This window comes from Salvelinus sp. IW2-2015, linkage group LG22, assembly GCF_002910315.2.
Source record: "Salvelinus sp. IW2-2015 linkage group LG22, ASM291031v2, whole genome shotgun sequence".
NCBI classification, from domain to species: domain Eukaryota; kingdom Metazoa; phylum Chordata; class Actinopteri; order Salmoniformes; family Salmonidae; genus Salvelinus; species Salvelinus sp. IW2-2015.
In genome coordinates this window covers 37,372,664-37,394,687 of record NC_036862.1, presented here as the reverse complement: position 1 = coordinate 37,394,687, position 22,024 = coordinate 37,372,664, and the positions used below count along the sequence as shown (strand labels likewise).

Here is a 22,024-nt window from a genome sequence, read left to right as displayed (position 1 = left end):
TGACCTGACTAACGTTTTAAAATGCTCACCTTTAAGCATTTGTGGCACAAATCCAATTCAAGTCAATGTTACTTATTTTAGAAATGTTTATGGGCTTTTGTGGGTTACACTTCATGTTCCTTGTTGCAACTTGTAATAAACCAGATTTTTTTGGATTGACTTCATCTGCAAGTGCTCTCTTCTCTTGTTTAAGTACAGTATTTAATAGCAGAGTATCTGAATATAATTTTGGGAGTATAGCTGTTTTAATGCTGGTTTAGCTGGTTTAATGCTGGTTTAGCTGGTTTAATGCTGGTTTAGATGTTTTAATGCTGGTTTAGCTGGTTTAATGCTGGTTTAGCTGGTTTAATGCTAGTTTAGCTGGTTTAATGCTGTTTTAGCTGGTTTAATGCTGTTTTAGCTGTTTTAATGCTGGTTTAGCTGTTTTAATGTTGGTTTAGCTGGTTTAATGCTGGTTTAGCTGGTTTAATGTAGCCTGCATCTTGTCCATATTTGGACTGAGGACCTAGGTGGGAAGTCAGCCATACCTTTGTGCAGGAGGTGGGCCAGACCTGGGGCGCATCTTTCTATTTTGCAAATTTTTTTTTCAGATCTGGGCCATACCTTCAACAATTAATCATTCCATAATGTGTGGGTCAGAGCAGGGTCACACCTTTCTAATTTGGTGGTTTACAGTGTGTGGGCCAGATCTGTGCCTGACATTTTTAATCTGATGGTAATGCCAGTTTTGGCCAGTTTGCCAGTTTTGGCCTGGGGACACAGGCATATACTAGGCCAGAAAAAAACACAAAGTATGTAGCCCACAGCTGCCAGAATAATTTTGTTAACATAGCCTAAAGGCCTATAGGCAAGTGTACCTTTAGTCACTGATAATGTCTAACGTGTAATGGCTTTATAAACCGTTTATAAACCAGTTTTACTATATAATATAATCTGGTACAAATTGTCCAAATTCCCTGGGAATGGATTAACAAATCAACCTGTTGACCACGCGCGCGAATCTTTACCACCGGATGGCGCGCTTTTCACAGTGCACGAGGACTGTAATGAGGAGAAACTGTCTCGTGGGACCGTGCGTCAAGTCTATACGTTTAGTCGGTTTTTAACGGATTTTGAAGGCTTCTTTCTTTCCCCCACAAAACTGACTAACGTCTGCAGAATAAAGGGTGAGCTATTTAAAAGGTTATAACCGGGATTTGTGCCGTTGTTGTTGTTTAGTAATGCCCGGTTAAACACGATGGCATACCATGGAAATGTGTGACATCCCTTGCTATGTCGGAAAAGTTTAAGGACACCGAGTGTGTGTCATCAAATGGATATTATAGAGGTCAAGAAATCATACATTAAGGTCAGTAAATGTGGAATTGTTGAATGATAACGTAACAAAACTCCTGTAACGAAACATGCTGGTCCATACSGAGGGAAACAAGTACATCCAGACAGAGGCGCCGGATTTGTTTTGTAATTAGACGGCGCATTTGTATACCAGGCCATTTGAGAGAACGTCGATATAATGATATAATTAGTATGACCTACCATTTCTATTGTATAGATCTAATGTTTAAAGTGTTTTTAAATGTATTTTTATGCGGAATGATGCTTGCGTTTCCATGGGTGGTATTTGCACCCCCCCTCTTTCGTTGTCACTCGCTGCCTGAGTGTCCCATTCATTTTCCTTTTTCTTGTGAGACCTAAAGGGCTCCATGCCATAGCTATGGAATGCCTCTCAGTCTCTCACATGGGAAGTTMAGGTGCATTACCTGACATGGGGAATGACCCTTCCTGTGTTGTGTCATGCAGAGTTTCTGCATCCCCTCTCCTGAGTGGCTGGCTCACATTCCATTCTCTGCTCCTCAAGGTCACGGAGTTCTGAGCAGTGGAGTGGAGAGGGACACATTGCAGAGTGCACTCTGCATTAGAGTGCCAGCAGTGCTCAAAACCATCTAGGCTTACCATACATACTTCTGCTTTTAGGCTAAGCTGCAGCCTGGACTATAACAGCCAACTGTCAAATCCAGAGGCTTAAATAATTAATGTGTGTTTTTGTGTGGATATATAGGCAGTTGCTCTACCACCCCCAAAACACCAGATCTCTCTTTCTCTTTCTCTTTCTCTCTCCCTCTCTCTTCTCTCTCTCTCTCTTTCTCTCCCTCTCCTCTCTCTCTCTCTCTCCTCTCTCTCTCTCTCTCCTCTTTTCTCTCTCTCTCTCTCTCTCCTCTCTCTCTCTCTCTCTCTCTCTCTTTCCCTTTCCCTCCCTCTCTCTCACTCTCGTTCAATTCAATTCAATTAAATTGCTTTGTTGGCATGACGTAACAAGTGTACATATTGCCAAAACTTATTTTGGATATTTACACAAAAAAAATCAAAATTGTCAAATGGGCAACAGTAACAACAATAACCAAGTGTCAAAATAACCACACATTCAACAATAACAATAAGCATACAGTAGAGTACATGTGCAGGTTGATTGGTTTGTCAGACACTGTCCCTCAACTTATGGCAGGCAGCAATGTAGTGCGCTGCATCCCACAGCTCTCTGCCATCCTCCCACCAACAGGACTATCCTCATCAGAGAGGTCTTTGAAACCTTGAATAAGGGTTTCAAATTTGGGGAAAATGACACTCTAATTGTTTTATATTTTTTTACATTTTGTCAGGAAATACAGCTCCGTCTCAGGTTCTGCTGTTGTGCAGGGGTTGCACAGCCTTTCCTCTACATGGAACCAGGTTTTCCTGTGTCTACCCTTCTCAATGGCAAGGCTGTGCTCACTGAGGCTGTACTTTGTCATGGTTTTTCTAAGGTTTTGATCAGTAACCATGGTCAAATAGTAACCATGGCCATGCTGTACTGTCAATTTACGGCCAGATAGTACTGCATTTTGCGTTGTGCTTGTCACGCCCTGGCCTTAGTTATCTTTGTTTTCTTTATTATTTTAGTTTAGGTCAGGGTGTGACATGGGGGATGTATGTTGTTCGTATTGTCTAGGGGTTTTGTATGTTTATGGGGCAGTGTTCAGTCTAGGTGTATGTATGTCTATGGTTGCCTAGATTGGTTCTCAATTAGAGACAGCTGTCTATCGTTGTCTCTGATTGGGAACCATATTTAGGCAGCCATATTCATTAGGTAGTTGGTGGGTGATTGTCTATGTCTTTACGTTAGTTGCTTGTGTCTGCACTTTCGTTTTATAGCTTCACGGTCGTTTGTTGTTTTGGATAGTTTGTCAAGTGTTCTTCGTCTTCGTTTATTAAATATGTATTCATTTCACGCTGCGCCTTGGTCCTCCTCTCTTCAATGTTACGACGATCGTGACAGTGCTTGTGCTTGTGTTTCCCAATAAGCAATGCAGTTTTGTTTTGACTGTGTTGTAACTTGTTTTATTCCGATTGATTGGATGTTCTGGTCCTGAGGCTTCAGTGTGTTAGTAGAACAGGTGTGTGAATTCAGCCCCAGGACCAGCTGGATGAGAGGACTCTTTTCTTTGCTCAGCTCTTGGCATTGCAGGGTTTGGTAATGTAATGAGTGTAGGTCACTGTATTTTACATGTTTCCAAAATTGAATTGCTCTATCTTTATCTCTCTCTCTATCTGTCTCTCTCTCTCTCTCTTTTTTCTTCTCTCTTTTTTCTTCTCTCTCACTCTCTATCGTTATATCTTTCTCTCACCCTCTCTCTATCTTTCTCTCCCTCTCTCTCTCGCTCCCTCTCTCCCTCTCTCTCTCTTTTCTTCTCTCTCTCTCTCTTTCCATCCCCCCTCTATCTCTCTCCCTCTCTCTCTCCCTTTCTCTCACTCTCTCTCTCTCAATTCAATTCAAGGGAATGGTGATGTAACCCTCCCTGCCTGCTTGTCTGATGATGAAATGGGCTGCTGGTATCAAATAGTATGTGTGAGAGACATGGTGGCTTGTGAATGTGTTATGTTGTTTTATCTCTGTGTGTATGTTAGGGATTCTGGGACCCCTCAGTTGTCTCTGTTGTGACTGAGGTGGATAAAAGGGGTTTGGGGGAGCATCTTCAAACGAGATTTGCTTAGAATTCCGTGGCATTATTTTATAGTATGAAGAATACAATCGAATATAGCTGAATAAAAAAGAAAGGATATTTCCACAAACGATTTGAGGGAGTGRGCACATGCGGCTATTCTGTGTTGAGCGTTTGCCAAAGAAACAGGTACAACTATATGTTTAATTTAGAGTTATTTATGTAACTTTAGTTGTGATCCAAATGTTGGGCAACTGTATATGTTTTGATTTTAATACATTTTATGGCTGCATGATGTGACTAATGATGATTTGAAAAAAGTCGCATGAAAGGCATGAGCTCTGCTGTGTTTTTTTGCGCAGGCTGTACACAGTTCACTAATCTCTCATTCACAATTTGACAAGCACTTGATAATGCCTCGAATTTCCCGGCTGCATCCCCAATGTGTGGCCATAATGTCCCCTAAAAAAATCCATGCCTATTGCGGACAGTGGTCGTTGTGCCCTTGGGCTAAATATACTAATTAGAATTCCCTTCTCCCGGCTGCGTGCCGAAGCACCTCTGACTCACATGGCTTTCCGTCATGTGATTGGGTCTTTCTCACAGGCTACAAGTGAAGACAGACACATCGGGGACGCAACTTCGTGGCGCATATTGAAGATATTGGAAGAACTGTCATTTACTTTTCGTCAGCCAACAAGATGAGTAGGCCTAACGAACAACAAAAACACTAGCTTATATCAATCTACTATCCCCCATAGTACAAAAGGTGATCTATTCTATTATGTGCTAGAAATAAATATTCTAAACATAGTCTGGGACAGTTGTGGGATGCGATAGATCCCAAATTAATACAACCACTAGCATAAAAAAACTGTTTTAAGCAATCAGCCTGACGCAATCGATCAGAGCGTTTAGCTTAAAATGTTGATAAACTATTAGGCTATTTCTTAACATTATAAGCGCAGCAATCCACACACGGCAGTAYGGTATAAGCACGAATGTTCCATTAGCAGGAAAACACCATTCTCAGAAGTGACCGCAAATGCGATTATGCATGTAATGCTTTTAATATAAAGGTGCATTTTTATGGTGAAAATMATCTTCCCCAAACTTGAAACTCACYCGCTGCTTATGTATGCCATTTAAGCTCTGCACCTGTTGTAAAGCGGATTAATGTGCTTAATTTTAAGAAATGATTTGGCCACTTTGGTTGRGATACAAACCTTATCAAAACATATAGGTCTATGGGCTATGCTATATGAGGTGTGGGACTTTGATTTGAAAAAGTTGCACAAAAAATGCATGGCTGTCGTCATGACTTTCCCTTCTGGGTGAGGATCAAAGAGAGCCCCCCCTCCTCTCTCTACCACCAGAGAGGAAGGGGGGGAAATGGGTCCGGTTCTAGGACTTTACCGGAAGCAGCGTGGTACTGGTCAGGCACCGTGTTATGCGGTGAAGCGCACGGTGTCGCCAGTGCACGCTCATAGCCCGGAGCGCTATAGGCCAGCCCCCCGCAAGTGCCATGCGAGAGTGGGCATCCAGCCAGGGCGGATTGTGCCAGCTCAGCGTATTTGGTCTCCGGTGTGCCGTATCCTGCACCAGCTCTGCGTACTGTGTCTCCGGGGCGCTGGGAGGGTTCAGTTCGTCCTATGCCTGCGCTCCGCCCGTGCTGGGCGAAAGTGGGCATTGAGCCTAATGGAGAGGTGCGAGCGTTGAGCACCAGATCTCCAGTGCTTCCCCACAGCCCGGTTCGACCTGTGCCTGCACTCTGGAGGGGCCAGGCTAAAGTGGGCATTCAGCCTGGAGGAGTGTGGTGCCAAGGCTGCGCACCAAAGCTCCAGTGCTTCCCCACAGCCRGGTTCATCCGGTGCCTCCACCTGTAGGTCTCCCCAYCCTGGTGGGCCCTGTGGCAGCCCCACGCACTAGGCTGTCTCTGCGTCTACTCCCTCCAGAGTCTTCCTCCAGTCCGGACCCTCCAGCGACGCCCACCAGCCCGGAGCTGCCAGAGTCGCCCTCCAGCCCGGAGCTGCCAGAGTCGCCCTCCAGCCCGGAGCTGCCAGAGTCGCCCTCCAGCCCGGAGCTGCCAGAGTCGCCCTCCTGTCCGGGGCCCGCTGCAAGGGTTCCCAGTCCGGTGTCGGCGGCGAGGGTCCCCGCTCCAGAGGCGCCACCTAAGTGGGCCAAGCCTAAGGTGGAGCGGGGTCCACGTCCCGCACCAGAGCCGCCACCGCGGATAGATGCCCACCCAGACCCTCCCCTATAGGTTTAGGTTTTGCGGCCGGAGTCCGCACCTTTGGGGGGGGTACTGTCACGTTCTGACCTTAGAGATCCTTTTTTGTCTCTATTTTGGTTTGGTCAGGGCGTGAGTTGGGCATTCTATGTTTTGTGTTCTGTGTGTTTGGCCGGGTGTGGTTCTCAATCGGAGGCAGCTGTCTATCGCTGTCTCTGATTGAGAACCATACTTAGGTAGCCTTTTCCCACTTGTGTTTTGTGGGTAGTTGTTTTCTGTCTTTGTGTCTGTACCAGACAGAACTGTTTCGTGTTGTTCGATTTTCGTTTATTCACTTTGTTATTTTTGTCTAAGTGTTCACTTCTCATTAAAAGGCATGAACACTTACCACTCTGCGTTTTGGTCTCCTCCCTTAGACGATCGTTACAGTTGTTTTATATATAAATTCATACACCCTGTACCATGGAATCGGTACATCAAAAATCTCTTCACAACTATTTTGCAATCTGTATGGCACAGTTGTCAACATCCTGGTCCTCAAATGAAACTGGTATACTTTCCTATTTATGCTATTTTTATTCCTCCGACAGTTTTGATCCTTTATATTGGGCAGACCAGTTCCCTACCTCCTCCCGCTGCCACCCGCCTCCTCCATTTTTGGATCAATGCTGTAATCAATTGGTTGTACTCTTGGATTGAGCAGACCTTTCTGTACAATTCTGATAACTCCATGAAGYACATAACTCTACCATTCCAATTTACAATATCATTTAAGAACAAAATACCATTTTCAAACATCTTTCCCATAAATACAGGTATTTTATCAACCAGCACATTTGAGTTCAGCCATAATATTTGTTGTAATTTTTGTTCTATCTTTTCAGGGGGATGACATTGAAATTGTAGCCAGCTCTGCAATGCTTGTTTGAAAAAGAGAGATACTTTGAAAAAAGTATAATTTTCAATTAATTGAAAATGAGACATGGCAATCTGCACAAAGGCAAAAAGGCAATTTTTAAACAATGGATGAGCTTTTCTTAGTAATATACTTGAGAACCATTTAGGGTTCAAATAAAACTTTTGAATGAGTGAAGCTTTCAGAGAGAGGTTCAGTGGTTTTATATTTAATAATCTCAACCCACCCAATTCATATTCATTATATAGATAAGCACGTTTTATTTTGTCTGGTTTAGCGTCCCAGATAAAGCTAAATATTTTTTGCTCATATGATTTGAAAAATGAATCATCAGGAGAAGGCAGTGCCATAAGTAAGTGAGTAAACTGAGATATGACTAAGGAGTTAATCAGGGCAATTTTTCCATAAATAGACAGGTATTTACCTCTCCATTGCTGCAAGATCTTGTCTATTTTTACAAGTTTTCTATTGAAATTCATTGTGGAGAGCTTATTTATATKTTTTGTGATATGAATAACGAGTATGTCTACTTCACCAGCAGCCCATTTTATAGGTAAACTGCAGGGTAATGTAAAAGTTGTATTTTTTAAGGATCCAATACGTAATATTGTACACTTATCATAATTAGGTTTTAGTCCAGAGAGTACAGAAAAGTTATCTAGATCTTCAATGAGACATTGCAGGGATCTAGCTTGCAGACTTAATTTAAAACTTGAGTCATCGGCATACATGGACACCTTTGTTTTTAAGCCTTGTATTTCTAATCCTCTAATGTTTTTATTGGATCTGATTTTAATAGCTAGCACTTCGATGGCCATAACGAATAGATATGGTGACAGCGGACACCCTTGTTTAACTCCTCTTGACAATTCAAAACTCTGAGAAGTAGCCGTTATTTACTATTTTACACGTGGGGTTGCTAGACATTATTTTTACCCATTTTATAAGAGAATTACCGAAATTGGAAAAATCCAGGCATTTATAAATAAAATCCAGTCTTACTTTATCAAATGCCTTTTCAAAATCCGCTATAAATTCCTGGCTTCTTATATGTTTCATGATGTTCTATTATTTCTAGTAGTTATCGTATATTATCTCCAATGTATCGTCCATGTAAAAAACCTGTCTGGTCAGGATGAACAATACCTGGTAAAACCCTTTTAATTCTGAGTGCTATGCATTTTGCTAGTATTTTTGCATCACAAAATTGAAGTGTAAGGGGCCTCCAGTTTTTTAGATTGACTGTAAACTACTATAAATATGAAACTATTTGTGATAGGGATGCACGATATATCAGGATTGGCCGATATTAGCTAAAAATGGCAACATCTGTATCGGCCCGATTGTCTAGTTTAACACCGATGTTAAAAACCGATGTCAATGCTACCGTGCATACCTATATAACGTAGGTACYTGGCGTAATGACGCCACGTAAAGGAGACTGGGATGAAGTAACCAAGGTATTTATTGAAACACAGGAGGAAGATGGCGTGCAGGCCAGGGGAAGCTCGGGCGGGTTYCAGGAAACCAGGTGCGGAGGCTGAGGCTGAGGCTGGAGCGAGAGGGGTTGGGACAGGGTAAGCAGGTCCGGAGGGGAATCCAAGGGAGCAGTAGAGTGGGGAATCCAGGGCAGAGTAGCAGGATGAGGAGACGTGGGACTGGAGACAGGGACCAGAGTCAGAGCGGGCAGAACTGTAGCGGAGAGGAAAATAGGCACAACAGGATAACAGGATCTCAATAGTAACAAACGGCTAGAAACGTAGACTGACTGAGCAGAGATTACGATCTGGCAGTGTGGAAGTGGCAGGACTGAGTATTTGTAGAGGTCTTGATTATGGAACAGGTTGCAGCTGGTGGGGATCTGCTCTGACTCAAGCACACCTGTCTCTGCCCACACAATCACACACACAGGGAGAGGGAGAGGGAGAGGGAGAGGGAGAGGGAGAGAACACTGGGGGAGAGGCGGCAGGTCAAGGAAACACAGGAAGAGCAGTAGAGGGCGTGGCAGGAGCAGATGTAACACCTAACCCACACAATGTCTGCTGTGTGGATCGAGCAGTCAACAAGTCGAGGAGTCCATTTGAAAGAGTAAGAACATTTCAGCGAGACAACTCAAAAGCGAAATCCATTAAAGCCAAGATAATGGAACTCATTGCCCTTGACAATCAACTGTTCTAAGTCGTGGGTGATGTTGGCTTTCGCCGACTGGTCGAGCACCGGTACACATTACCAAGTGCGCTCGTTTTTCAGATGTTGCCCTACCGGAGTTACACAGTAATACCGTCACTGCTATTATCTTCATGACATACATACTATGGAACGCCGTTTGGGTCTTTGCGTGTCAAAAAAATACAGTAGCACTGCCAAAGCTGTACAAGAAAGTCTGCAAACAAGCAAACACCGGCCACGAACGATGTGTTTACAATACCGCGTTGGTAATAAAGCATCACTTGTTCGACCGCAACTTCTGGGGTAGCTAGCTTTAGCTTGGTACCTAGCTAGCACCAATACAACCAGCATGAAAACAATGACCAGTAGAAACTGCAGTCATTTTCAATTATTCTTAGCAACTGATTTAGGAATCTCTTGTGAGTAAGTATTAGCTAGGTTGCCTCTTGTTTGTTCGGGTATTGAAACTTGAACTTCCAGTTCATGAAAATAAATAGCTAGCCAGCTACTTAACTCTGTTGCCCAAAGCTAACGTTATAGCAGCCAGTAGCTTCATCTGGCAAGTGAGGCCCGCACCGGACCGGCGTTATGTGTTGTGAAGCTGACACGTGTTATGTGTTGTGAATGCTAGCTACAATAAGGATTAGGCACAATAGTGGAATTTGCAGTTTGCCTTCAAAATAACAAGTATGTCATTGACTGTGATGCAAATTAATACAAAATAGTAGAATTATGCCATACCTTTATTTTGAAGGCTAACGCACAGTCCACTTTTGTGGCAAACTTCACATAGATGGGTCCGACCACCATTAATCAAATAAGAACTGTTTATAAATTAGGGTTATTTTAGATGATGACAGCTAGCTATATAGGTTATTATGCTACTGAAACAGATTATGTCGTTTTTCTATGTTTTTCTCTCTGTCTGTCTCTCTGTCTCTCTTTCTCTCAGTCACTCTGTCACTCTCTGTCTTCTCTCCTTCTTTCTCTGTTGGCTGAGAGATGCTGGCCTCTAAAAGTTAGTGATTGTATTGCTTGTAATGTGTCACACTGTGTGTGTGTGTGTGTGTGTGTGTGTGTGTGTGTGTGTGTGTGTGTGTGTGTGTGTGTGTGTGTGTGTGTGTGTGTGTGTGTGTGTGTGGTGTGTGTGTGTGTGTGTGTGTGTGTGTGTTATACTCTCTCAGTATACCCACCCACTGTCCTGACCGATAATTTCTTGTCATTTCTCCCTCTTGCTGCTCCACAGCTGTGTAACTGCAGGACATAAATAATGGAGACGGCAGAAGCATCCCCAAGTACGTACACACACACAAACACAKACACACAAACACTCCCATGGTTGTCCACTCGTGCAGTTCTGCAGCGTTTTTAAAAATAGCTTTCCTTCTATTCATTCATCCTGCGATGCTGCTATTGTCAGGATAGCCCTCAGGAGATCTATTCTCAGTGACTTTGTCTTTAGTTATTAATGAGACTCACACAATTAGTTACAACAAATGCTTTACACACTTGTTGCGGAATTTGGCTTATTGTGTCAAAACTCTACACACAACACTAGGAGATAAATATCTCARTTCTACGGCAAAATGAAACTCTGCCATSAAAACCTAACAATCCTTTTTCAAAATGGCATTTTTGCAACAAAATGATACACACATACACCATTTTAATTACTCTTTCAAAGCAGCAACACACTGATGTACTTTATACAAAACACTGTCTGTCTTTAGTACTTTGTATACCTTTTTTAATTTTCTCATAAAAGCTTCTGTGAAAGATTGTTCCAGTACAGTACATCTACTCCCATTTCAATTAACACAAAAATAGAAAGGCTTCAGAAAAAAATATATACAGCTTATTTGTTTTTCCATTGCAGGTTTTTACAACAACCTAAAACACAAAGAAAAGTAGAATTACTGTACTCAATACAAAATGTTACTGTATGTAAACAAAAATAATTACAGTAAAAGTACAGTGCAATGGTAAATAAAAAATAGTATTGTAAGGGATTGTAAAGGATGGGTTGGATGGTTTATGGGGTSCCGTCTTCTGTTAGGGTCTGGCCACATCACCTCATCCACATCACAAGCAATGTCATCCCTGGCTAGGCAACGGGGAAAATATCGCATTGCCGTATCCAACCCTGGACTGATCCCACCTCAGTGTCTCCGCATGCCTCTTCCATTGCTTGCAATAGAGGCAGGCGGGCATGTGGTTGGCGGTCATACACTTTCCAACGCCAAGACAGAAATAATTCCTCAATCGGATTGAGAAATGGGGAGTAAGGGGGCAAGTATACAACTGTGAAGTGGTTGTGGTTGGTGAACCAGTCKCTGACCAGAGCAGCCCGGTGGAAACTAACATTATCCCAGATGACAACAAACCTGGGCTGCTCTGGTCCGTCCTGTACAGCTGCATTATGTAGTGCATCCAGACATATGATTATGTGTTGCAGTATRGTAGGGACCCAGGGTGGCGTGGTGATGGAGAACTCCTTGCAGACTAATGGCGGCACAAAAGYTGATATTTCCCCTCGCGCTGCCCAGGGACATTCACAACGGTTCTTTGTCCTATATCATTTCGGCCCCGACTCCTGATTTTAGCTAAATTGAATCCAGCTTAATCAATGAAAATTAACTTATGAGGCTGTGCAGCTGCATCAAAGTTGAGACTCTCTGTAACAGAAAATGCAAACACACTGTACCGTGAATATGGCGTAACTCAAAACACAGGACTACAATGTCTACATTTTCACACAAGGATGGGGTTGGGAGTGGGGGGGTGGGTTGGGTGAGACACATTCAGGCAAACTACAAGCTACAGACAAGGCACGTGCCCCCACAGAACTGTCTGTGATGTCATTGGTTAGGCTCTTTTTCACATACTGTACTGTCATACTGTACACAGTAACATCAAAACTGTATTACATGTACTTCACAGCACTATACCACATTTTTTTTCTTCAATGAGGAGCATAGACATAATATTGTAGGACTACATTGTAATGTACTGTGATGCAGAATGATGTGCAACAATTACATAGGTACAATCTAGTGTAGAAAGTTGAAGACATACCTGTTCTTCAGTTTAAATGTCTGTATTATGGATGCTACTGTGTGGCGACTCAGGTTGGGCTGGACGCTCTGCCCAGCCTCCCTCATCGTCAGGCCATGATTTATGACATGGTCCACCAAAGTGGCCCTAATGTCGTCGGAAATACGTCTCTGTCTATTGCCTGGTCCCCTTCTTTGTTCTTGTCCTCGTCCTCCTCCTACTCCTCTTCCTCTCGCTCTCACTCTCACTGCCTCCATGTTTGCATAGTTTTCACAAAAGAGGTGATCTTACCTGAGGTCTATTTGTAGTGGTAAGGCTCAGACTAATTGGAGTTCATTTCCGGTATAAGGTTTTAATGTGTGTGGTGGTGTGTGTGTTGTGTGTGTGTGTGTGTTGTGTGTGTGTGTGTGTATGTACACAGCTGTGTGTGTGTGAATGTGTGTGTTGTGTGTGTGTGTGTGTGTGTGGTGTGTGTGTGGTGTGTGTGCGTGCTCAATGTTCAGGTATGTTTAGGAATTTTGAATAAATGTTTTTCCCAATGATGTGCAGAGATTTCGTTTATTGAATGACGAAGTGTCAAATTGAAGAAACAAGTGTTGTAATGTTTGCCAAGGTGTTGTTGCCAGAAATTGCAAAACTAGAGTGCAAAGCAGAAAATTGTGTTTGTACTTTTGGTGCTTTTTAACGGCATGGTTACATAAAGTAAGGGTGTTGAGGCTTTGTGTCTTTTACAGGTATTGCACTTCATAAGCATCGCAAAAACATGTTTGATGCAAAAATAACATGCAAACAGGTCACACAGGGAATCTGGCCATGTCTGATCTAGGTGATTAACAATATGAAGTATTCAAAAGGGTGGGAAGAGTGAATTTTAATTGGTTTCGTTTGGCTTTTAGTTGAGTTGAATCTGGGAATTTCAAACTACTCCTTGAAACATTCCCTGAAATAGAATCTAAGCCTCCTCCCTCACCCCTCTCTGCTGACCCCATATCACTCAAGAGCCACGCCATAATTATGTGCACATACTAAGAGGTGTTTGTGTGTGTGGTGTGTGTGTGTGTGGTTGGTGGTGGTGTTATGTGGTGTGTGTGGCTGTGTGTGTGTGTGTGTGTGTGTGTGTGTGTGTTGTGCGTTGTTGTGTGTGTGTGTGTGTGTGGTGTGTTGTGTAGACCCCAGCAGCGTTTCTGTCCTGGTCTTGATGCCAGTATAGCCAGGAGTTGATATCTCCCACATGCAGAGAGGCACACAATTCCTGTCTATAGAGACTACTTGAGAGCCACAGTACATTGAGCCATGTCACGTGAGGAGATAGAACATGTCAACAGACATTATTACTCAAACTAGTCCACTGCCCTCATCTGTGCAGGAGATATAAGCGTGTCTATAATCTAGCCATTATACCGAAACAGTCACTGCCCTCGTCAGATACGTGCAAAGCCATCGAACATCCTCCTTGAGGAGATAAACATGTCTACTAGCATTTATGATCCAAAACGTCACGTCCCTCTCTGTTGCAGGAGAAAAACAAGTCAAACTAGACATATATCCAAACAGACACTCCTCTCTTGTCAAGAGGATAAACATGTCACATTAGCCATTATTGACCAAACAGTCACTGTCCTCTTGGTGCAGGTAAGATAAACATGTCAATAGACATTGAGTACCAAACAGTCCACTGTCTCTCTGTGAGGAGAATAAACATGTCTACTAGACATTATTACAAACAGTTCACCTGCCCTTCTGTGCAGGTTGATATAAACATGTGTCTAACTAGACCATTATTGAAACAGGCTCAGCCCTCTTCTGTGCAGGAATAGACATTCAATCTAACACAGACTGCCTGCAGAACATGTCAACTAGAACATTATGACCAGAACAGTCACTGCCCCCTCTCTGTGCAGGAGTATAAACATGTCCACTAGACATTTATACTCATAAGTCCACTGCCTCTCTGTGCAGGAGATAGACATTAACTAGACATTATTCCAACAGTCACTGCGCCTCGTTGCTGTGCAGGAGATACGTCAAACTTAGACATTAGTTACTAAACAGTCGACGCCTTCTGTGCAGGGATAAACAGTCTAATAGCCATTATACTAAAACAGGTCACTTCCCTCTCTGGCAGAGAGTAATAAAAGCATGTCACTAGAACTATTATAGCCGAAACAGTCACTGTCTGTACTGTCTGCTCTTCGTTCATCATCACACATCTATCTCTCTCACCCACATCTCTTTTCTCTACTCTATGCTATCTGTCTCTCTCTGTCTCCTCTCTCATTCTTGTCCTGACTACCAGCCCATAGCGCCAGACCCCGTTCCCCGTCACCCCTCACGCTAGTGCTCCGCACTCAGGTGACTCTCTCTGGACTAGGGCTGGGGAGCACGCAAGTGCCTCTGGAGCTATGCAAGATCCTACTTGCCTGTGTCCCAGCCTCATCTTTGTCACACGTTCTCGTTATTGTTGATAGTCTGTGTGTTGTAAAGGCTGCTTCTGAGCTTGCTGACTGTAGCGGGGGATTAAGAGTAATAGCTGATTGTTTAAGAGCTGGAGCATTCCTCAGGCCTGCCTTAACACAGCAAAAAACTGACTGGTCAACCACAACACACAAATATCCAGACAACCATGTCTGTTTCTTAATTGGGTATTTTCAATTAATAAGTACAATATACAGAGTGTGTGATAAGTTCTTGCTGTGGTACTGGTGCTTTGTCATTATACTCTGTGCTGTTGTTATAGTTGGTGGTAGTATCTATATATCGCCTTGTATGGGGCTGGTGAGCTGGCGGTGTTATAGTCTGGTGTATGGGGGGGGGGGGGGGGGGGGGGGGGTGTCTGGGCGGGGGGGGTGGGTGAGTCGGGCGGTGGTAAGCGGGGGTGTTTCCTGTGGTAGTGGTAGCTGGGGCTGTGTTATAAGTCCTGGTGGCGTAGATGTTATACTGTTGGGCTGTGTGTTAAGATGCGGGGCTGTGTGTTATTAGTTTGTGGGCTGTGTGTTATAGCTGGGCTGTGTGTATATCTTGGCTGTGTTATCGCTGGGGCTGTTGTTTATAGTCGGCTGTGTGTATTGGCTGGTGTTGGCTGATGTGTTAAGCTCTGGTGGCTGTCGTGTCGTTTAGTCTGGGGCTGTGTGTTATAGTCTGGGCTGTGTGTCTAGATACTGGGTGCTTGTGTTATAGTCTGGGGCGTGTGTGTTTATATAGTTGGGCTTCGGTCGTATAGTCTGTGACTGTGTTTAGTACCTGGGCTGTGTGTTATGTCCTGGGGGACTGTGTGTTAAGTCTTGGTCTGTGTTATTGTTGGCTGATGTGGGCTGTGTGTTATAGGTCTGGGGCGTGTGTGTAGTCTGGGTCTGATGGTGATAGTCTGGGCTGTGTGTTATAGTCTGGGGCTGTGTGTATAGTCTGGCGGGTGTGTTATTATCTGGGCTGTGTGGTTACTGGATGTGTGTGAATAGTCTGGGGCCTGTGTGTTATATCGTCTGGGCTGTGGTGGTGTATAGTATGGGGCTGTGTGTTTATAGTCGGGGCTGTGTGTTATAGTCGTGGGGCTGTGTGTTATAGAGGCTGGGACTGTGTGTTATTCCTGGGGCGTGTTTATACTAGTCTGGCTGTTGTTTTGGGGCTGTGTGTGGCTGTGTGTATAGTGCTGGGTGGTGTTCGGCGTGTGTTATAGTCTGGGGCTGGTTGTTATAAGTCTGGGGCTGTGTGTTAGTAGTCCTGGGCTGTGTTGTTATAGTCGGGTCTGTGTGTTATAGTTTTAGGGGATGGCTGTGTTATGAGTCTGGTGTGATATATGTCTGGCGGATGTCTGGCTGGCTGTGTTTTATAGGCTGGCTGGTGTGTTAGATGTTTCTGGGGCTGTTGTATCTGTGTCGTTATATCTCGGGATGTGTCTATACTCTGGGGCTGTGTGTATAGTCGGGCTGGTTTATAGTCTGGGACTGTGTGTGATTCTGGACTAACTCCCAAACTAAAGCAGAGTTAGGAGATAGAGGCAGAAGCTGCTGGCAGAACTGGCAGAATCTATTTCAGTCACACGCACCATGTTGTGTGTGTGTTGTGTGTGTGTGTGTGTGTGTGTGTTGTGTGGTTGTGTGAGTGTGTGTTGGTGTGTGTGTGTGTGTGTTGTGTGTGTGTGTGTTGTGTTGTGTGTGTGTGGTGTGTGACCTAGTGCAGACAGAAGGCATTCAGGTGGAATAATGGAAGCTCAGTGTGTGAGGGTCTGCAGGTTACACCAGGAATTCAGACACTGAAATACTATCCACCTCTCTCTCTCTCCTCTCTCTATCTCTATCCTTCATTCCATCTCTCCTCTCTTCTCTCTCTTCTCTCCTCTTCTCTCTCTCTCTCTCTCTCTCTCTCTCTCTCTCTCCTCTCTCCTCTCTCTCCTCTCTCTCTCTCTTCCCTATCCTCCTTCCTTCCACCTCTCTCTCTCTCTGTTCTCTTTTTCGTTCTGTCTGTCTGTCTGTCTGTTTTCTCTCTCTCTCTCTCAATTTTCAATTCAATTCCAAGGGCTTTATTGGCATGGAATTCATATGTCACATTGCCAACGCAAGTGAAATACATAATAAACAAAAGTGATATAAACAATCAGAAATGAGCAGTAAACATTACACTCACAAAAGTTTCAAAAGAAAGAGACATTTCAAATGTAATATTATGGCTCTGTACAGTGTTGTAACAATGTGTTGTAATACAAAAGGGAAAATAAATAAACGTAAATATGGTTTGTATGTACGCAACCGGTCAAAAGTTTTAGAACACCTACTCATTCAAGGGTTTTTCTTTATTTTTACTATTTTGTACATTGTAGAATAATAGTGAAYACATCACATCTATGAAATAACACATATGGAATCATGTAGTAACCAAAAATGTGTTAAACAAAACAAAATACATTTTATATTTGAGATTCTCAAAATAGCCACCCTTTGCCAATGTAGAAAATAGTAAAAATAAAGAAAAATCATTGAATGAGTAGGTGTATTAAAACTTTTGACTGGTAGTGTACAATGTTGTTAGTTCTTCACTAGTTACCCTTTTCTTGTGGCAACAAATCACAAATCTTGCTGCTGTGATGGCACACTGTGGTATTTCACCCTTTTGGGAGTTCATAAAAATTTGATTTGTTTTCAAATTATTTTGGGGTCTGTGTAATCTGAGTGAAATATGAGTCTCTAATATGGTCATACATTTGACAGGTGTTTAGGAAGTGCAGCTCAGTTTCCACCTCATTTTGTGGGCAGTGTGCACATAGGCAGACCTGGCTCTCAAGAGAAGACAGGCTATGGTGGCTTCTCAATAGCAAGGCTATGCTCACTGAGTCTGTACATATTCAAAGCTTTCCTTAATTTTGGGTCAGTCACAGTGGCCAGGGATTCTGCCAGTGTGTACTGTGTTTAGGTCCAAATAGCATTCCAGTTWGCTCTGTTTTTTGGTTAATTCTCTCTCTCTCTTTCCCCTTTCCACACACCTACTCTCATCACAGGTGATAAAATACACTTTGATTAATGGTACTCTAATGGTGTCAGTGTCACAGTGAAATATCTAATTTGAAACCTATAGTGATTGTGCCCTATCAAGTTGTATCCAGCCTTACTGCCAGGAGAGATAAAGCCAACCCATCCCTCTGTGTTGATGGCTGTGTGGTTGTTTGGATTCAGAACTGGCATAAGCCAATGAGCATTCCCGCCTCCGTATCCCGGCGATGTGTTGCCATGGACTCTGTGGGCAGGAATTGGGTTTGATGGTGAACTGTAGTCTCCTCCACATTAGCTCTTCAATGTAGTAAAACACTCAACAGAGGATTTCAGAAATTGTGCCAAAAAAGTCATTTATACAGAACAAAAATCGAAACGAAACATGCAACAATTTCTAAGATTTTGCTGAGTTACAGTTCATATAAGGAAATCAGTCAATTAAAATAAATAAATTAGACCCTAATCGATGGATTTCACATGACTGGGCAGGGGCGCAGCCATGGGTGGGCTTGGGAGGGCATAGGCCCACCCACTTGGGAGCCAGGCCCACTCACTGTAGAGCCAGTTTATCCCCATAAAAGGGCTTTATTACAGACAGAAATTCTCCTCAGCAACACCCCTGACGATCCTGCAGGAAGAAACCGGATGTGGAGGTCCTGGGCTGGCATGGTCTGCGGTTGTGAGGCCAGCTGGACATACTGCCAAATTCTCTAAAATGACATTGGTTTATGGTAGAGAAATTAACATTACATTATCTGGAAACAGCTTTGTTGGACATTCCTGCAGTCAGAATGCCAATTGCACGCTCCCTCAAAACCTCTATGGCATTGTGTTGTGTGACAAAACGGCACATTTTAGAGTAGACTTTTATTGTCCCCAGCACAAGGTGCACCTGTGTAATGATCATGCTGTTTAATCAGCTTCTTGATATGCCACACCTGTCAGGTGGATGGGTTATCTTGGCAAAGGAGAAATGCTCACTAACAGGGAGCGAAATAAGCTTTTTGTGCGAATGGAACATTTCTGYGATRTTTTATTTCAGCTCATGAAATATGGGCCAACACTTTACATGTTGCGTTTATATTTTTGTTCAGTGTATATTACTGTTTGTGTGTGTTCTTGCGTCCGTGTCTGATAACACACAGTCAGAATAATCAATAATCAATCGTCCCTGACCCATGTGTGTACAGTAAAACTGAATAGGATTACCCCTCTTTGTACCTCTCTGAGTGTTAATATTTCCAGAYAGGGCCGGAGGAGCCCAGGTGAGGGGGGTAAATGGTTACCTTTTTAAATGAGGAATCTCACCGCTCCTGGGAGCTTCCCACACATTCATTCATGCAGCCGTTTCCTCTGCTGTGCTGATATGTGGTGGTGTTTGTCCTTGGGAGGCAGTGTACAGCTGTGAGTGTCGGTGGAGCGCTCCATAAAGGGTCACATATTAGTGTGGTGGGGAGATACACTGGTCACAGATTTTACTCTTATTAACCACACCTGTAGAACTACAGGGGAGAGGATTACGCCCTACATGGTCTCTCTCTCTCTCTTCTCCTCTCTCTCTCTCTGGTCTCTCTCTCTCTCTCTCTCTCTGTCTCTGTTCTCTCTCTCTTCTCTCTTCTCTCTCTCTTCTCTCTCTCCTCTCTCTCTCTCTCTCTCTCTTCTCTCTCTCTCTCCCTGCTCGCTCTCGCTCTCTCTCTCTCAGGGGTCTGATGTGTAGCAGACACCATGCACCAACTGTTTGGCCTGGTGCTGGGCAAGAGGGACCTGTCCCGGGCTGGAGACCTCTTCTCCCTGGAGGACTCTGAGATAGAGGACTGTCTCTCACAGGCCCTGGAGGAAATCAAGGCTATCTCCTGCTCTCCTGTGCGTACACAAGCACACAAACACACACACACTCACTCACACACACCCATGCACCCATACACACGCATCCATGCACACACAAATAGATGACTGTCTCTTTGAGTCACTAGAGGTCCAAGCTATCTATTGTTCTTCTGTGAGTTGCCTATGCAAGCACACAAACATGCACACATGCGAAGCCACGTGCAGACACACACACACACACACACACACGCAGACATGGCATCACCTCACCCAACACACCTGTCATTTCCATGCTGACTGCACACTCCCATTGGGATAGCAGCTTATGGCAGGTGTGTCTCTTGGGACTGTTCCCTGGGATAACAGATATGATATGATTCTCATCACTCCAGGGCCCACATGTCCTCATTTCCCATCCAACACAGTCTCTCAGTCATCATTTAACTAAAGAATGAAAGCGTCTGCGGAAGAATCTAACCCAACAGCTTATTCAGACACTGTCTAGATGGGGCCATAGTTTGAATATCTGAACATTTCCACCTCAACATGGAAAAAGTCAAGAGTATTTTTCCTTTGATAATTTGAGTGTCAAGGGAAAGCTAAGACCAAAAGGTATTGCAGCCTTGAGATTTGGGTCTGTGTGTTAGATTCCTAAATAGAGTAAAACTCACAGATGACTAGTGAAGCTCAAACCAAGTGTATTCACCTACTGGTGACACCATGCACAGCTGCATAAGACAAAGACATATTTACACAAGCTCATYTATTTATACCTTCCTCCCATGCCGAGTCTCCTCCTTACACATCTGGATAGCCAACACATCTCTGTTGCTAGACAGGATTTTAGCGATGCCTGTTCTTTCTCACTTCATCTGAGATGACCTTGGCCCAAATTCCTCACTCATCCCCAACTRACGGCTGTCCTGTTGACTTGTACCAGATGTTAACCCTTCTCCTCACCATAGGATACCTGATGTGTAACAATAACATGTTCTGACAGAATGTGAACTTCCTGTAATCCCCCTCTCTCACTCAGTAGATTTCCATACCCTCGGTTCTAATATTATAACATGAATGAGGATATTTCATAMTTCAAGTTTAGAAGTTAGTACCCAACATGTGTTAGATAGCTTTCAGGTTGACTSCATTTGAAACRATATTAAAAACAAGCATGCTCTTTCCTCATTGTTCCTTGATCATGATTGGCTGATCCGGACTCGTCTCCCCTCTGATTTGCTGACTGCAGGACTACCTGACCAATGACAATGACCAGGCTGTGGTGGAGATCTGCATCACGCGTATCACCACGGCGATCAGGGAGACACGGTCCATCGAGCGCCATGGTGGGGCACTAGTGGGTCTGTGGGAGTCCTGTCTGGAACACAACCTCACCCCCCAGGGTAAAGACGAAGACACACCCCATGCCAAGATAGCCTCTGACATCACCAGCTGTATTCTGCAGGTACACTACACACACGCACGCACGCACGCACGCACGCACGCACGCATGCAGGCTCATCGGGTTCTAGTGGTTCTGCACACACTCACACACACACATACACTCATACACATAAACTCGCACGCAAAGAAACTCACACTTACACACACACAGCCCCAGACAACTGCACAATCACAAATGCACTCTTGTTCACACCCCAGTCTCAAAAACAAACACACTTTCACTCTGACACACAGAACAACAGTTGCAAAAACAGTGAGAGAGAGATAGAGAGATATTTGCACATATTTATTTATATTTGCACATAATATGAATATTTGTAATGTCTTTATTCTTTCTGAAATTTTGTGAGTGTAATGCGTGGTAATGTTTGCTGTTAATTGTTATTGTTTATTTCACTTTTGTTTATTATCTACTTCACTTGCTTTGAAATGTTAATTGTTTCCATGCAATAAAGCTTAATTGAATTGTCTTCCTTAGTGAGCTCTAGTCCTGGTTAGTCTTCCTTAGTGAGCTCTTTCTGGTTAGTCTTCACTTAGTGAGCTCTTGTCTGGTTAGTTTCTTAGTGACGTCCTTGTTGGTTAGTCTTCTTGTGAGCTCCTTGTCTGGTTAGTCTTCATTAGTGAGCTCCTTGTCTGGTTAGTCTTCCTTAGTGAGCCTCCTTGTCTCTGTGGTTAGTCTTCATTAGTGAGCTTCATGTCTTTGTTTTCTGTGCTATCGTTGTTTAAGTGATATTCCATAACCTCTCACTTTACCTATATTTTATGTCTCAATTTATTTTCGTAACGTTGACTACTGTGTTCCTCTGATAATGGTTACTTTCGTTCATTTGAATTGCCTCATTTTTGAGATTTAATCTTTTGTTTTGTTCTATGTGATTTCTGCGTTGTATGTAGATTTGCCTCATGTTGA

At 43.6% G+C, this 22,024-nt stretch overlaps 1 protein-coding gene across 1 annotated transcript in view; it reads left to right on the top strand.

Moving 5' to 3' along the window:
• Positions 1-1,056: 1,056 nt before the first annotated feature.
• The window catches only part of LOC111949476 (ventricular zone-expressed PH domain-containing protein), a 25,661-nt gene continuing 4,693 nt past the window's right edge, over positions 1,057-22,024 (top strand). The window contains exons 1-4 of the mRNA XM_023966695.3: positions 1,057-1,166; positions 10,539-10,587; positions 19,529-19,689; positions 20,900-21,115. Coding sequence (XP_023822463.3) covers positions 19,552-19,689; positions 20,900-21,115 — 354 coding nt within the window. The 5' untranslated portion in view covers positions 1,057-1,166; positions 10,539-10,587; positions 19,529-19,551. The remainder of the gene's footprint in view (positions 1,167-10,538; positions 10,588-19,528; positions 19,690-20,899; positions 21,116-22,024) is intronic.